Source organism: Mirounga angustirostris, unplaced genomic scaffold (genome assembly GCF_029215605.1).
Source record: "Mirounga angustirostris isolate CCGP_5_RB_7025 unplaced genomic scaffold, mMirAng1.0.hap1 SCAF_9, whole genome shotgun sequence".
In the NCBI taxonomy this organism is placed as follows: domain Eukaryota; kingdom Metazoa; phylum Chordata; class Mammalia; order Carnivora; family Phocidae; genus Mirounga; species Mirounga angustirostris.
The window spans coordinates 129,436,729-129,455,327 of NW_026991717.1; the positions used below are offsets into that span (position 1 = coordinate 129,436,729).

An 18,599-nucleotide genomic window follows, 5' to 3' on the forward strand; every position below is an offset into this window, starting at 1 on the left:
GATGGTTAAGCGTCTGCCTTCGGCTCAGGTCATGATCTCAGGGTCCTGGGATCGAGTCCCGCATCGGGCTCCCTGCTCCGTGGGAAGCCTGCTTCTCCCTCTGCCTCTCTCTGTCTCTAATGAATAAATAAATAAAATCTTTAAAAAAAAAAAAAAGAATCCCTTGCTGTTTTTGTTATAACACACATTTTTTTAAAGATTTTATTTATCCATTTGAGAGAGACAGAGACAGAGAGTAAGGGGGAGAGGGAGAGAGTGAGAGTGCATGAGCGGTGGGGTGGGGTGGGGCAGAGGGACAGGGAAAGGCAGACTCTCTGCTGAGCAGGGAGCCAGATGAGGGGCTCGATCTCCCAGGACTCCAGGATCATGACCTGAACTGAAGGCAGACATTTAAAAGGACTGAGTCACCCTGGTGCCCCCAAACACCTTTTTTTTTTTAAAGATCTTTATTTTATTTATTTATTTTTTAAATGGGGATCATGATTTTATTTATTTATTTATTTATTTATTTATTTATTTACTTTTTAAGATTTTATTTATTCATTTGAGAGACAATGAGATAGAGAGAGAGCATGAGAGGGGGGAAGGTCAGAGGGAGAAGCAGACTCCCCGCCGAGCAGGGACCCCGATGCGGGACTCGATCCCGGGACTCCAGGATCATGACCTGAGCCGAAGGCAGTCGCCCAACCGACTGAGCCACCCAGGCGCCCAAGATCTTTATTTTTTATTTATTTATTTTTTTTTTAAGATCTTTATTTTTTTAAGTAATGTCCACACACAACATGGGGCTCAAGAGATCTGAGATCAAGAGTCGCATGCTCCACCGACTGAGGCAGCCAGGCACCCTTGTTATAACATACATCTTAATCTCATATATGTATTACATTATCAACTGCCATTATTTACCTTGAACAGCTAAGCCTGCTAGCTGAATTGCTTGTTCTAATGTACAAGGAATGTTTCCTTCCAAGATATCCTTCTTCAGCTGCAGATAATACTGATACCTACAAAAACATGTCAGTTTTAAAAAGTCACTATTAATAGTACCTCCCATGGAGACACAATGCATTTTACAGTAATTCGGCAGAGGAGCATAAACTAGTCCAAGAAAACCTCAACCCCAGATGGCTTCAAAGAATGACAAGAACGCCCCGACCATGTCTGCCTCCACACACACACACGGGCACGCGTGTGGGCGCGCGCACACACACACACACACACAATGTAACGAATTTGTTGAGTCCCTTATCCCTAGCTGTAGTTATTTCAAAGCTACAACCACCTAGAAGACAACGACAACTGGCCACCTTTCTAATGCCCTGTAAGACAGTGCCTACGTTTTGTTCTCTTCAGTTGGAGAAACAGAGAATCCATGGCTAATCTTTACTTTAAAAACTCTGACTGGTAACCCGGTAATACAAGACTTTGGTAGAAATTACTTGTTCTGATGGAAGTTCCCTAGCCCTAGAAAGTAAAGCCAAGAGAAAATGCTTCCTGATATTTCAAACCAGGCTTATATTAAAATATTTTTTGATGAACTCTCCAAAAGAACAGCTGCTATGATGCTTTCTTAATATTCTTGTAATGTGGGTTTACTTCTGTTTACACTTTCAACATCTAGGGCATGAGTTACCAGCACAAGCTTTAGTCAAGCAGATCTAGTTAAATTCCAGCTCCCCAATGTAGCATGTTGAATGAACTCGGGGAAATCATAATCTGTGGCTTTAAATGATCACCAGTAAAAGAGGGGTACGATCACCCCTTCACAAGGTGGAACATACTGAGCAGTCAGCAGTGTTTCATCTGTATCTACTCCATTCTGACAAAGCTCTACAGTGACTTAATGCTGCCTTCCTTTTATTCATTCATTTAACCTATAATTACTAGGGCCTGCTATGCATCAAGCATTGTGCTAGATGCTGGGGATACAATGTCGGATGAAGATCCACCACCTCTCTGCCTGTATCGTCGATACAGCCATCCTGAATCCAGGTTCTCTCCCAGGTTTGGCATCTGTGAAGTACAACCTAGTCACCGTTCGTATTTGAATTCCCATTGGAGCCCATCCCTTTCATCATTTCATAGGTTTCCTAACATCATCCTCTTTTATTTTAGCTAGCTCTGAGGTCTCCATTCTTCATTACCCAAAAACCTGACCAAAACACCATCCATTCAGATGAGAACTTAGATCCAACTGATGCCTTCCGCCTGCTAGTAGTGGAACCGATAGATTTCCCTCAGCTGAGAAGCAGGATGCTGGTAGCTCTGGGATCCAGTCAAAGAAGAAAACGTCACACCTTCTACGAGGCAGCTCCTTTCAGAAGCCTATTTAAAGAAGGTTGTATTGAGAGAAGTCTATCTCTTGAACATGCCATCCACATACGCCACTCGAAATATATTCTAGGTTCTTTCCTTAAACCAAATCACTGGAAAGCAACATGCCTGGATCAAATTAACTTAGTCTTCCACAGAAATGTGGTTTTGTTTTGTTTTGTTTTTTTGCTTTGTATTACAATTTTTTATTGTAAGAGTTGATTCCTCCACAGTTGCTCTAAATTGTTCATTGCCTGTTCAATGTCTTTTACATAAATCCCACCTGAAAATTTCCTTTTAAATGATACACCAAGAAAATCTGTCATGTTTGCAAACTGATATGCTTTTTATCAGATAATGGTTGATGGGACTCAGAGTATTCCTTCTTTTGCCTTGACTGCCATGAAGCTCAGAGCTAGAATCCAGGCACAATCACATTGTTTCCCCTCTCGTTACCCTCTTAACCACTGGCTCCACCATATAATAGCAGCCATTTGTACGGAAGAGGCACTGAAGCTCAGACATGAAGTAATATGCTCAAATCCACAAAGGGAGCCTGAGCTGGAGTGTGAATCCAGGTCAGAATGACTGCAAAGAGCATGTGTTTAACTGTCACAGATCTCCAGTTAAAGACTTTTCAGTATTTTTATCCTAGAGTCCATATGAATATAATGGTTGAGAGCAAGGACTCAGGAGTCAGCCTGCTTGAGTTTAAATCCCAGTTCCACTACAGACTGGCAGTGTGACCTTGGGCAAGAGAGTTAGCCTTTCGGTCTTTCGGTGTCTTGGCTTCCTCAACTACAAACTGGACAATAATACCTACTTTGTAGGATTTGTTGTGAGGATTAAATGAATGATTAAGTATAAAGTGCTTGGAACAGTGCCTGACATAGAGTAAGAAAGGGAAGTGGTTGCTTTCCTTATTATCTTTCATTGTATTGTCCCTAAAATCCTTTAGTGGAAGCAAGCAGGGTGTGTGTATATATATACACATGCATATGTATGTATATATGTTTATATACATGTATGTGCATATCCATACGTATATATATATAAATATATATATTTACTTAAAAGGAAAGGGCCAAGAAATTTTACTTCAAAGGTATTATCAGTTTTTTTTAACACTTTTTGCTAAATTATAATATGTTGGTGAGGCTAAGGATGGTTTACAAATATGTTTTTTCAATGTTTATTACAAAAAGAATAATTAAAAAACAACGCAGCAATAAAATGTAACATGCAAACTTTTACTCCTTACCAACAGTTCTGAATTCAAGAAACTGCACATCTTAATTCTAAACAAAAATTTCATAAATTTGCCCAAAGCCAAATGCTGATTAAAACTAAATGGATAAGTTTTATCTAAATCTTACCAACTTATCAACTTTCTAATATAAAATATTTTTACACAAGAAATATTACATTAAATGATTATAATAAATTAGGTTGTCCCATTTTGCCCAACAGAAATTTCAAATAATATATAAAGAGATATAGTCTTTTTCCTTCACTTGTTTTTCTTAGGCTAGTATTAGAAGGCTAATGTGGAGGTATTAGCATTTTTAAGTTTTATTATGGAACTTTTGAAACAGACAGAGAACAAGTCCAGGGAACCCACACATCCTTATCATGCAGCCTCAAACATCAACTTGACCCATGCCCTGTTTCTTCCACCCTCTCTCCTTCCCCACCCAAGGGCTTTACATCAAATCCCAGATATCATAGTACAGCACCTACAAATATTTTAGTATATATCCCTAAAAGGTAAGCTTTAAAAGAACACACACACATTTTTAACATACCCAACAAAATGAGCAATAATGCCCTAATGCTACCCAATACCTGGGCCATGCACAACTGTTGTGATTGCTTCAGAAATGTATTTTTTTAAAAAGATTTTAAGTAATCTCTACAACCAACATGGGGCTTGAACTTACAACCCGAAGAACAAGAGTCACATGTTCTACGGACTGAGCCAGCCAGGAACCCCTCAAAAATGTATTTTTACAGTTTAAAAAAAAAAAAAATCAGGGTCTAAACAAGTTCCACAGAGTACATTCGATTGACATTTCTCTCTTAATTTTAAAAAGAAAAATTCCTCTTCTTTATTTTCATGTTACTTGTATTCAAAATGGTGTGATGGGTCATGTAGAAGTCCCCACATTCTGGATTTGTCTGATTGCACTCTTGTAGGGTCATTTAACATGTTCATCTAGTCTCCAATTCTTTCTGTGAACTGTTAGGTTTAGAGCAGTATTGTCTAACAGAACTTTCTGCAGTGATAAAAGTGATGTCTATCTGTCTTGTCCAATATGGTAGCCATTAGCCACATGCGGCTACTGAGTACTTAAAATGTGGCTAGTGTGACTGAAGAACTGAGAAAGGCCTCTTAAAGGAATGTGACCTTGCTGAGAGTAGAACCCATTTTACCCTTTTGCTGCCTGGAATACGAATGTGATAGCGAGACCTCTAGAATTCTTTGACAATGAGATTCCCTAACAGATGGAAAGAACATGCTGAGGAGAGTAGAACAGTAAGAAAGAGCATGGGTCCCTGAAGACTTTGTGGAGCATGGCTGACCTCTGGACTTCCTTTAAGAAATGAAAGATATTTAGGGTTTTTGGTTATACATAGCCAAACTTAATCCTTACTGGCACAACTTCTCTAACAGGTTCTCTTACACCTCATCGATGTGCACTCCTACTGACTGCATCTACCAGGCCTGTCTCCCTCTCCTTCCTACAGCTAATGCCTTTGTTCAGGTCCACATTCCAGATTAATGTCTAGATTATGGCATATACATTCCTAACTGCTCTCCTGAGTATATATATAGTCTTGCCACCTCTAAGCTGCCTTCCATGATGGGTGAAGTTGGTAAAATACAAATGTCATCTCTCCATTCTGTTAAAATTCGAAAATGTCTTTCCCTGTTGTACCACGACTATGACTAGGACATTCCTATTTTTCAAATCTCCTCTCCCCTCTCCAGGTAATATCTGAAATTTCCGGAAAACATCAGTGACTTTCATTTTCCCCCCACTCTGCACAAGCTACCCCCTCTAACTAGAAAACTCCTAAAGTCAAGTGAAAAGTCAACTTCTTTACCTTCCCTGTTCTTATTCCCCGTGCCCCACCCCTAGGAATCTAGTGCTTTAATGAAAGCACTTATCATCATAATATACTGTAATTGTTTATTTACATGGGCTGTCAGTTCCAGCAGACTCTGAGTAACTCCTCCAGGGTATGATTAAAGCCTACTCACTTGTATATTCATCTCCCACAGTAACAAATGTTCTTACATCATCCTGTTATATCTTCAATGAATGTTTAAATAAATGAGTCAGTGATCAGTTACTATTTTTCCTCCCGGGTTCTACTTCACTCTTCAATATTTTTATCCCAGATCAGTTTTATAGTCAAGGCATATTTATCCCTACTACCTGATTCTTGCTTCTTTGGTTTTCTATCTTCTTCCAGTAATTAACTGGCCAACTCAGTACTCAAAAAGAGTATTACACAAACACAGGGCAGTACCAGGTTCTTACTATCTACAGGGCACTGTGTTAGATATTGTGCAAAAGGTAAAGCTAAGGAAAACAGAGGCTTAAAATCCAAGAAAAAGATAGGATCTGTACACAAATAACTATAAGGAAAGGCTTTAACAGCTTCCATCTTAACACAAGTACAAGCAAACTGTAGGGCAGTCTGGAGAAGGCAAAGGTCATTCCAGCCTAGGGATCACAGAAACTTCAAGGAGGAGGTGCCTTCTGAACTAAAATTCAGAGGAAGAGCAGGATTCCAGTACATAAATAAGAAAGATCTAGGACCCAAAGATGAAAAGGCGTGCGGCATGTTCAGGGCACTGGAAGTAGTCCAGCTTGGCTGAAAAGTAATGTTAAATAGGGTTCAAAAGATAAGGTAATGGTGGATTTGAGAGAACTTGAAAGGCAGACTCCCGGATCCAAATTTTATTCCTAGTTCTGTGTTTTGTCTTCAAGAAAAAAAACAAACAAACATATAGTTCCTCTATCCCACTCCTTAATCTGGTCTTCCCTTTCTTCCCTTCTAAGTGCACTTAGTGGCCTCTTCTTCTACCCTAGACACATTCACCCTCCCACCTATCTACAGAATATACAGCTCCTAGAGCCAGAGAACCGGAAGAACCCTTCTACACATTTCCCTGAGGAATGAACACAGAATCTGCGACTTTTTAAAATCTCCTCTCTCATTTCAGTGTTACAAAGATCAGAAACAAATCAACAAAAAATTTGAAGAGCACATCACTACAAGAAGAGTTCACAGCCCAGAGAAAAACATCACCTTCCCCTTTAATCGCTCCTTTGTGCCTAGTGAAACCATAACTCATGCAACAAGCGGTAAAACACTCTGACATACCACATACCACAACCTCCATGTAATAATGTGGCTGCATATGTGCGCAGGAGGGCCAGTTTAGTCTGATCTCCTGACTCTAACCTTAGTGTCCCTTCTTTCATCTCATCAGATTATTTCCTAAAAACAAAGAGCGTGTTATTTCTCACCTGGTAATCTCCTGCTGCAGCTGTGAAACTGAAGGCACATAAAACACCACTCCAAAATAGACGGTCGGTTCCAATGCATATTTATCCAGCTGCTTCTTGAGAGGTTTTTCCAAATCTACCCACCGGCGCTGATTTTGCTTGTTGTGGTACCAGAGGCTGAAGTAAGTGATCTGGAAAGAGGGAAAAATCACTGAAGAAGGCAGAAATGTACAAGAGAATTTCTATTCTTCTAATTGCTATGATCCACGACCTGGGACCAAGTGACAGCAGTCTCCTATTGTTTCTCTTCTCAAAAAGGGATAATACCAAACCTGAAGAAAAGAGGCAAGACCTCTCTCTCTCTCTCTCTGCAGGAAAAAGAGGTGAAAAGTCAACTACTCTTGCAAATTGTTTCTTGAACGCTGCACAGAAAAATGCATTCATGGCCTAGACATCAGAATGTAGCAGGTGCTACACCATCTTACAGAGTTTTAACAGCAACAACAAAAAACATATACTGAACAAATGTTTAGTTTTAAAATTATCAAAACACTAAATGTATCATAATTGATATTTCGTAAGTATAACTGGGGTTTTATCTAGAATACTGATTAATCCAACTTTTCACTACCCTTGAATTTGGCTTCTACACATAAATTATTTCATGTAAATATTGTAAATTCTAGAAATATAGGTACAACTGCAACTCTTCTTTGCCCCCAAAAGTTTATTAGATACAAATTTAATGCAATCATAACATCACGGAGGTAAATTCTCACACATATACAAAAAGCTCTACATAAAGCAACAGGATAAGTATATCACTTGAAGGTTTAAAAAAATGTCCAGATATTAGCATTTAGATCTCACTTGCTGGTTAATGAAACTGTTCGGGGAAATCGATACTAGCTCTGGGCTTGGTCAACCTGAAAGGTTATTAATGCACTTAAGCACTGAAATGACAGCCTCGGGCCACTGCTAATATTTACCTCAAAAACAGTTTACAGATCAAGGCAACTGGAAAAATTCCCTGCTTTGTTCTGGACCCTAGAGCAACACAGATGAACAGAACTTTCTACGATGATGGAAATATCTGTCTCCAATACAGCAGCCACCAGCTGCCTGTGAGTATCGAGCGCCTGGAATGTGGTTAGTGCAGCTGAGGAACTAAATATTTAATGTTATTTAATTTTAATTGACTTGAATTAAATAGCTGCAAGCATCTAGTGGCACTGTATTGGAAAATATAGCTTTAGAGCAACAATAAAATGAGAAATAATAATATTCAGGCTATAATTTTAATCTGTAATCCTCATTCAAATAAAAAATGAATTTTTAATTTACAGGGAAAAAGTAATTATACAAACATACCTTTAATATTCATTTCATCTTACAATTTTGTTACAAGGGAAGAACTATACCTTTAGAATGAGTCTATTAATCAAATAAACTCAACAAAAGTGAGGAATGTGTCCATTTACCCTTTATACCCAAACAGCCAGAATAGCGCTGGAATTCAGTAAATTTTGTTAAAAAAACGAATATTCTCTTGCTTCTTAGTTGCCACGCAAGCCATCACATACAAATGAAATGTTCTGAACATTTATTATGTACCAGGTTCTGTCCCAAGAATGACAACAATATCAAATATTAAATCACCACAACCATCTTATGAAACGGATATTGTGTGTGTGTGAGTGAAACACTAAAGCCAGTGTTTGTCTAAGGATTGTCCCTGGACCACTTCTACCAGAATTACCTGGAGAGCTTCTTGAGCTCTACAGAGCTATTCAACTCCCAAGTAATTCCTGTGCCCATTCATGGGTGAAAACCATTGCACTACCCGACACTGCCCCTCTAGCCTTATACCAGAGATCGTGTATGAACAACAATCCTCAAAAAGCTGCACAGAGGGCACCTGGGTGGCTCAGTTGGTTAAGCAACTGCCTTCGGCTCAGGTCATGATCCTGGAGTCCCGGGATCGAGTCCCGCATCGGGCTCCCGGCTCGGGGAGGAGCCTGCTTCTCCCTCTAACCCTCCCTGCTCTCATGTACTCTCTCTCTCTCATTCTCGCTCTCTCAAATAAATAGATAAATCTTTAAAAAAAAAAAAAGCTGCACAGAAATCACATTTTTTAAAATCCAAACACACTTTAATATAGCAACAAATCTGAGTCTTATTGTGAATTATTTTCTGAAGTTATAATTATGTTTATAAAATGAATTACATGTTACGTGTAAGGACAGAGTATCACGTTTATAGAAAACAGGTACTAATTCCTTCTTTCTTTTGAGCTGCAGTGTACGAAAAATCCCATTTAACAAAGAAACTGATGCTTAAAGTCTGAAGTCCTGGGTTTAATTTCTGTCACTTGCTGACTGGGAAGTGGAAAAGTCAATCAGACCAATTCCATTTTCTCAAATGTAAAAGAAGGTAATAATAAGTGTTAGTAATACCTCCTTCACACCTCCATCATGGGAACTCAATGCAAAACTTAAATGAATGCATTTTACCACTAGAAAACCACTGTATTTTTTTTTAGATTTTTATTTATTTATTTGAGAGAGAGAGACAGAGACAGCAAGAGAGAGCATGAATGGGGAGGAGAGGGAGAAGCAGGCTCCCTGCTGAGTAGGGAGCCCAACTCGGGGCTCAATCCCAGGACCCTGAGGATCATGACCTGAGCTAAAGGCAGATGCTTAACCGACTGAGCCATCCAAGCGCCCCTAAAAAGATTTGTTTATTTTAGAGGGAGAGAGAGAGGGGGCAGAGGATTAGAGGGAGAGGGAGAGAGAAAATCTCCACCAGACTCCCCGCTGAGCGCAGAGCCAACACAGGACTCATCTCACAACCCTGAGATCACAACCTGAGCTGAAATCAAGACTCAGACATTTAACCAATTGAGCCATTCAGGTGCCCTGAAAATCATTGTTATTTTTAAAAGATTAGTTTGCCCACTCTACTAAACATCAGCAAAATAAATTATACACCCAACTCAAAAATAATTTTCTAGGGGTGCCTGGGTGGCTCAGTCGTTAAGCGTCTGCCTTCAGCTCAGGTCATGATCCCGGGGTCCTGGGATCGAGCCCCGCATCAGGCTCCCTGCTCTGTGGGAGGCCTGCTTCTCCCTCTCCCACTCCGCCTGCTTGTGTTCCCTCTCTAGCTGTGTCTCTGTCTGTCAAATAAATAAATAAAATCTTTAAAAACAATAATAATAATAATTTTCTAATTACTTCCATATATATGGACTTATTACAACACATTTTGTTAATTGTATTTATGTTTTGTTTTTCATCTTAGAATTGGATTGAATGTACAATGTTTTGTCTATAACACATACTACTGCTATGAACTTGATTCTACAAATACTTATTTTTTGCCATAAGCCAGAAAGCTGGGCATCCCTTAGGATCTAAAACTATTTGGGTCATAACAGTATGTCACTTTTTTTTTTTTTTGACAGAGAGAGACACAGCGAGAAAGGGAACACAAGCAGGGGGAATGGGAGAGGAAGAAGCAGGCCTCCCACAGAGCAGGGAGCCCGATGCGGGGCTCAATCCCAGGACCCTGGGATCATGACCTGCACCGAAGGCAGATGCCCAACGACTGAGCCACCCAGGAAGGAGCCCCACAGTATGTCACTTTTAACCAAAATTAAAAGGTCTTAAAAATACTCTTTGTATATATTAATTTTCTCCTAAAATATAGTTGGACTTCAATGCTACAAACACAAATATCTAAATAGTTATAAAACTATAGGTTTACTACAGGGGCACCTGGCTGGTTCAGTTGGTAGAGCATGTGGCTCTTGATCTCAGGGCCATGAGTTCAAGCCCCACGTTGGGCGTGGAGCCTACGTAAAAAACAAAACAAACAAAAAACACTATAGGTTTACTGTATAATTTGTTGTTGTACCTTGTGAAATGGATCATGAGATAATTAAAAGAAAAAAACCTGAATAATCTGCTAGCATTCTAAAAAAGGCACATTCTCAAAGAAACTAATTCTGGGGCACCTGGGTGGCTCAGCTGGTTGAGTGACTGCCTTCGGCTAGGGTCATGATCCTGGAGTCCTGGGATTGAGTCCCGCATCGGGCTCCCTGCTCAGCGGGGAGTCTGCTTCTCCCTCTCCCGCTCCCCCCTCTTGTGCTCTCTCTCTCTCTCACATTCTTTCTCTCAAATAAATAAATAAAATCTTAAAAAAAAAAAGAAACTAATTCTTAAAATATGCTAAGTTTATTTTAGCAATGCATTTATTACTCATGTCACATATAGACAGAAAATCAAAGAGAAAGGGAAATACATTTGTAAAATTACACCATTAGTTTTTTATGAATTATATATCTTATAGAGGAGTAGCAAGGACTTTATCTAATTGTGTAAATGGCTGAAAATAATAGATATAGCAAATTATTTGCTGATCAGCTATTATATTTTTAGGAGAGTCTAAGGTTTTTGACATTTGAACATTAACTGATTATATGTACTAAAGTATTTGCTTTGGTACTTGCCCCTGTGTTCAAGTTCTATCTTATGAAGTAGTTAAGCCTAGCCAAAATCAAGTTTATAACTTGTTAAATACTTCTAAGGAGGTATTATATTTCTAAAATTGCCTCTAGAGGGGTACCTGGGTGGCTCAGTCAGTTAAGTGTCTGCCTTTGGCTCAGGTCATGGTCCCGGGGTCCTGGGATCGAGCCCCACATCAGGCTCTCTGCTCAGTGGTGAGTCTGCATCTCCCTCTCCCTCTGTGATCCTTCTTGCTTTCACTCTCTCTCAAATAAATAAATTCTTTTTAAAAATAATCAATCAATAAGTAAATAAGTAAATAAATAAATAAAATTGCCACTCGAAATGTTTACATACACATGGGTAACTAAAATCTCATAACACTATAATCCTTAGATTCAATGCTTCCTTAGAATTTCTAGACATACATAATGAAATAACAACATCTGATTGCATGAGATTTTATGACTATAATATAGTTTGTTTCTAAGATGGATAGGTAGAGTTTGAGCAACAAAATGTTGTGATTAAATTCTCATCAGGCGGGGTGCCTGGGTGGCTCAGTTGTTAAGCGTCTGCATTCGGCTCAGGTCACGATCCCAGGGTCCTGCCCTGCATCGGGCTCTCTGCTCAGCGGGAAGCCTGCTTCTCCCTCTCCCACTCCCTTGCTTGTGTTCCCTCTCTCGCTGGGTCTCTCTCTGTCAAATAAATAAATAAAATCTTAAAAAAAAAAGATAAAATAAAATAAATTCTCATCTGGCATAAAATTTTTTCTACAAGTCCATTTTGGGGGCTTTGTCTTAGATAACAATCTTGAGCATCTGGATAATTAACTTTCCAAAATAATTTAAAGCCCATCCAAAAAACAAAGTGGGGGGAGCAGGAATCAAAGAAGAGGAGAGAATACTTCCTACCTCCTCTATAGGCCAGCATTATCCTGATACCCAAACCAGACAAAAGACACCATTAGAAAACTATAGAATAATATCTTTTATAAATATAGATGCAATAGACACAAACTGAATCCAATAGCATATCAAAAGGATCATACAAAATCCCATACAAGTGGGATTTATCCCAGAAATGCAAGAGTAGTTCAACATACAAAAGAATCAATATTGTTAATATGAAGGGAAAATACATAATTTTCTGAATTGACACAAAAAAAGCATTTGACAAAATTCAAAACCCTCTCTTGGGAAAAATTCTCAGAAAACTAGGAATACAAAAGAACTTCTCAACATCAAAAGCATTTATGAAGAACCCACAGCTCTCATACTCAATAGTGAAAGATGGAAAGCTTTCCCCCTGAGATCAGGAGCAAGACAAGTATGACCATGTTCACCACTGTTTCAACACTGCACTGGAAATTCTAGCCAGAGCAATTAGGTAAGAAAATGAAATAAAGGCATCTGAACTGAAAAAGGAGTAAGTAAAACTACTTCTATGCACATAAAACATGATCCTATACATTTAAAAAAATCCCAAAAAGCTCCCCCTCTCCAAAAAAAGACTAGAGCTAATAAACTCAGCAAAGTTGTAGGGTACAAGATCAACATGCACAGATCAGTATGGATTCTACCCACCAGGAATGGAAAATTTAAAAGGAATTCAAAAAACAATTTCATTTATAATAGCATCCAAAACAATAAAAAAATCTAGGAATAAATAAAATGAGGTGAAAAATTTGTATCTTGAACAATACAAAACATGGCTGAAAGAAATTACTGCTATTGTTTTTTAAGTAGGCTCCATATCCAACGTGAGGCTTGAGCTCATGACCCTGAGATCAAGAATCGTATGTTCTCCTGACTGAGCCAGCCAAGTGCCCCTTCACTGCTGAAAGAAATTAAATGAAAAGACTTCCAGTGTTCATAAACTGGAACACTTAATATTGTAAGATGGCAATACTATCCAAAGTGATCTACGGATTCAAATGCAATCCCTATCCTTTATTCAGAGAAAGCCAATTCTCGAGTTCATATGGAATTGCAAGGGGCCTCAAGTAGCCAAAACAATAATGAAAAAGAACAAAGCTGGAGGACTCATATTTTCTGTTTTTAAAACTTACCACAAAGCTACCTTAATCAAAAGTGAGGTACTGATGTAAGAAAGACACATAGATAAATGTTATAAAATTGAGCCCAGAAATAAAACTGTGCATCTATGGTCAACAGATTTTCAGCAAGAATGCCAAGACCATTCAGTGGAGAAAGAATAGTCTCTTCAACAAATGGTTCTTTTTTTTTTTTTTAAGATTTTATTTATTTATTTGTCAGAGAGAGAGAGACAGCAAGAGAGGGAACACAAGCAGGGGAAGTGGGAGGGGGAGAAGCAAGCTTCCCACGGAGCAGGGAGCCCGATGAGGGGTTCAATCCCAGGACCCTGGGATCATGACCTGAGCCGAAGGCAGACGCTTAACGACTGAGCCACCCAGGCGCCCTTCAACAAATGGTTCTAAGACAACTGAAGATCAACATGCAAAAGAAAAGGGATGCCTGGGTGGCTCAGTCAGTTGAGCAGCCAACTCTGGATTTAGGCTCAGGTCATGGTCTTGGGGTGATGGGGTCAAGCCCTGCATCGAGCTCCATGCTGGGAATGGAGCCTGCTTGTGAATCTCTCCCTCTCTCTCTGTCCCTTCCCCACTCACATGTACGTATTCTCTCTCTCAAAAACAAACACCATGCAAAACAATAAAGTTAGACCCTACTTCACACAGTATATAAAAATTAATCAAACTGAATCAACAACCTAAATATAAGAACTAAACTGTAAAATTCTTTAGAAGAAAACAGAGGTAAATCTTCATGACCTTGAATTTGGAAATGGATTCTTAGATGACACCAGAAGTATGAGCAAAAAAGGAAAAAACAGATAAATTTGACTTTACCAAAATTTAAAACTGTGTGTATCAAAGGAGCACATCGAGAAAGTAAAAAGACAACTATAGAATGGGAGAAAATATTGGCAAATTATATATTCGATTAAGGGTCTAGTATCTGGATATATGAATAACTCTTACACAATAAAAAGGCAGACAACTCAACTAAAAAACAGACAAAGGACTTGAAAATACTTTTCCAAAGAACATATGCAAATGGCCAATAAGCACATGAAAAGATGCTCAACATTCTTAGTCACTGGGAGATACAGTTCAGAACCACAATAAGATACTATTCCATGCCCATTAGGCTGGCTATAATTTAAAAAATAAAAAGTGCTGGTGAGAATGTGGAGAAATTGGAACCCTTATACATTGCTAGTGGGAATATAAAACGGTTCAGCCACTATGGAAAACAGTTTGGCAGTTCCTCAAAAGTTAAACATACAATCATCATCATCATATGACCCAGCAATCTCACTTCTAGATATATACCCAAAAGAAATGAAAACAGGTACATGGATATTCAGACCAGGAATATATGCAATAGCCAAAAGATGGAAACAACCCAATGTCCACCAGTAGATGAAAGGATAAATGAATTGTGCAACAGACATACAGTGGAATATTATTCAGCCATAAAAAATGAAGTAGATGCATGCTAAAATATGGATAAACCTCAAAAACATTATGTTAAGTGAAAGAAACCAGGCATATAAGGTCACATTGTATGATTCCACTTATTTATTTATTTTTAAAGATGTAGCCTTGTTTTTGTATTTGTTTTTTTTTTAAGTAAACTATGCCTAACATGGGGCTTGAACTCATGAACCTAAGATCGAGTCGCATGCTCTACTGACTGAGCCCGCCAGGCGTCCCACTATATGATTCCATTTAAATGAAATACCCAGAACAGATAAATCCACAGTGATAGAAAGTTAACTAGTGGTTGGTAGAGGGGGAGGGAATTCACTGCTTAAGAGGTTCAGGGTTTCCTTTTAGGGTAATGAAAATGGTTTGAACTAGGTAGAGGTGGTGCTGTGAATGTATAAATGTCACTGAATTGTTTAAAGTGGTGAATTTTGCTATGTGAATTTCAGTTCAAAAAAGTCTTTTTTTAAAGATCAGATATGCTCAATTAAAATCAAGTACAGAATTTTAAAACCTTACTTTTTACATATTTAAATATATCAAATTCATTTCATTTGAAAAAGTCTAAGGAAAAAAATGAGCCAGAAATAGATGGATCTAGCCAGGAGTTAATATTTCCTATTTCCCAATACCGATACTTAGGTCAAGATTTTGTACAGTTAGACAATATCTGGAAATATCAATTCTCTGAACATAACTGAATAACACAGAATAGGCAAAAATGTGTTTGTGTAATGAAAAATGTATGTCAAAGTTATAATAAATGTCCCAATAAAAAAGAAATTTCTATCTTCTTTATGAGCCTTTTTTTCTTATTCCATGCATATTTTTAATGAGTTAAGTGAGCTGGTTATCCAATTCAAAGTAGGTTAAAAGATGACAAATTAAAGGAAAAAGGGGCTTATTAAATAGCATGTTGGCAGCAGCGGGATGATGGGTAATATTTTCTCCAGCAAGAGAGAGCATATACATACTAACAAAAAATCCTTTAAAGAGAAGTTATAAAGAATTATAAAAGTACTGTAGTCTGGAATTATTTCTCAAAGGAACAGATAACTTGTAAACATTAGTCATGTATTTAACCACAACCACGGTTGTTCTTTTAAGAGGAATCGAGAAGTTTATAAATCCTTCCAAAGACTGGCGTTAAAAATAGTTGTTTGGGGGGCACCTGGGTGGCTCAGTCAGCTGGGCAGCTGACTCCATCTCGGCTCAGGTAACGATCTCAGGGTCTTGGGACGGAGCCCTGCGCCAGTCCGCCAGTCCCCGCGCTCAGCAGGGTCTGCTTGAGGATTCTCTTTGCCACCACACCCCCTCTGGCTCCCCGCTCATGCTCTCGCTCTCTCTCCCTCTCTCTCTCAAATAAATAGATAAGTCTTTAAAAAAAAAAAAGTTGTTTGGACAAAATAATAAGTCTTGGTTTTTAGGCAAAGTTATGAAGATTGCTTCCTTTCCCAAAAGTGATTAGAAAAATAACTTATTGTATATACAACTTCACAGTGCTTTAGCCAATTGATTGCGGTTTCATTTCTTCACTTTTAAGTTCAACCACATTTTCCAAAGCCATGACGGAGATTTCAACTTTTGCTGTTTTGGTACCTGCTCTTACTTAGATTTTCTCTAAGCGGCTATGCCTGCAATTCCAATAGCAGCCTTAGCGCCGGGTAACGCCAAGAGCGCTAGACTGACGTCACAGGCTCCGCCTCCTAGTCCTGGCTCCGCCCCTCGCCCGCTCCTGAGTGAGTCGCTGCCTGAGTCTGTTTCTTCATAGGGAAAAGAACATGTACCCTGCCTTCTTAAGAAAGTTGTGGTGAACTTTGTAAGTTATCACTGTGCTGATAAGTTAAAAGCACTCTTGTTATATTTGCTCTGAGTACGTTAATTCACCAGATAGGATCTCTCCAGGTGTGACTGAGAAAATAGCACAAAACTTGAGTCAAGCATGCTTCTTCCTTGAAAATATGACCAATAGTCAAATCTCTTTATCTTTTTTATTTTTTTTTATATTTATCTTCTTTTGTAAAAAATTTCTTTATTTGAGAGAGAGAGAGTGCAAGTACGAGTGGGGGGGGAGGGGCAGAGGGAGAGGGACAGACCAGAAGCAGGGCTCAATCTAACAACCCTGAGATCACGACCTGAGCCAAAGGCAGACACTTAACCAACTGAGCCACCCAGGCCCCCTTCTTCTTTATTTAAAGTTAAGATACACTAGGACCCTTTTTTTTCTTTTTTTTTTTTTTAAAGATTTTATTTATTTATTTGAGAGAGAGAGAATGAGAGACAGAGAGCACGAGAGGAAGAGGGCAGAGGGAGAAGCAGACCCCCCGCCGAGCAGGGAGCCTGATGCGGGACTTGATCCCGGGACTCCAGGATCATGACCTGAGCCGAAGGCAGTGGCCTAACCAACTGAGCCACCCAGGCGCCCCACTAGGACCTTTTCTTAAAAGAAAGAAATATAAAAACCTTGGTACAGACAAGTCCCATGTGCCTTAAATCTCAACTATTATTAACCAATTGTTTCTTGGTCTAGGATACTTTCCCAGAATCATGTCTTCTTTTGAGTCCAAATCTTCTGGGTTATGCATGCACTGCCTTATTTAAAGGCTTGGTTTAATTGTAATAAAAATTTCCCCCATACACCAGTCTTTTTTTTTTTTAAGATTTTTTATTTATTTATTTGACAGAGAGATAGAGAGCACAAGTAGGCAGAGAGGCAGGCAGAGGGAGAGGGAGAAGCAGGCTCTCCGCTGAACAGGGAGCCTGATGCGGGGCTCGATCCCAGGACCCTGGGATCATGACCTGAGCCGAAGGCAGCGGTTTAACCGACTGAGCCACTCAGGCGCCCCTACACCAGTCCTTTTTTTTTTTTTTTTTTAAGATTTTATTTATTTATTCATGACAGAGAGAGAGAGAGAGAGAGAGAGAGAGAGAGGCAGAGGGAGAAGCAGGCTCCCAAGGAGCAGGGAGCCCGATGCGGGACTCGATCCCGGGACCCTGGGATCATGACCTGAGCCGAAGGCAGATGCTTAACCATCTGAGCCACCCAGGCGCCCCCTACACCAGTCTTTTAATTACTGGCTTTTGGTTCATGTCTCCCACCGCTCCTTATCTAACTTCACAGTACCTTTCTCAGATAAGAAACTTTACTTCCACGTGGCTTCTATTTCTCCACAGCTCTGTCTACTCTCACTGGTGAAACAGCAAGCTGACCTGACCTGTGGGAAACTCGTTCCAGTAAAAGTCTCTAAACCACTGAATCTTCTAGTATCTTCTAGATCAATGCTCAATTACCACCAAAAAGATTTTTGTGAAACTTCTCCACTGTCAGATACTTTTACCCTCACCCTTTCTTTCCTATCTTGTTCTGAACATGTCAGTAGTTTTCATAAAGTTATTCAATACTTTCTTCATAGCTACTTAAAAGTTTTCACAGCTACTCCCCTAAAATGATACAGAGACTTGTGCCTGCTGTGTAAACTACAGTAAAGACAAAAGTTACACTTACAAAACTTGCCTTCTTTTCAGACACAATATGGCTGACTCCTTTAAATGAACTAATATTTACCCAGAAAACAAGGTGATTTGATAATTAAGCTTTTTGTTCAGAGGGAAAGACAGTTTACAAATTTTTGAGCTTGGGTAAAAGGTGTCCCCCAAATCACAGTCATCTAAAGAGACACAAACTATTACAAGCAGGTCCACATCTTGTCAGAATGTAAACCCTTT

General features: G+C 39.1%; 1 protein-coding gene across 3 annotated transcripts in view; it reads right to left on the bottom strand.

Moving 5' to 3' along the window:
- The window catches only part of PTPN21 (protein tyrosine phosphatase non-receptor type 21), a 74,551-nt gene that overhangs the window by 37,825 nt on the left and 18,127 nt on the right, over nt 1-18,599 (bottom strand). For all 3 annotated transcript variants that reach the window (XM_045901368.3, XM_045901367.3, XM_045901370.3), the window contains exons 3-4: nt 6,858-7,027; nt 907-1,004 (exon numbers count right to left, since the gene is read on the bottom strand). In XM_045901368.3, coding sequence (XP_045757324.1) covers nt 907-1,004; nt 6,858-7,027 — 268 coding nt within the window. The remainder of the gene's footprint in view (nt 1-906; nt 1,005-6,857; nt 7,028-18,599) is intronic.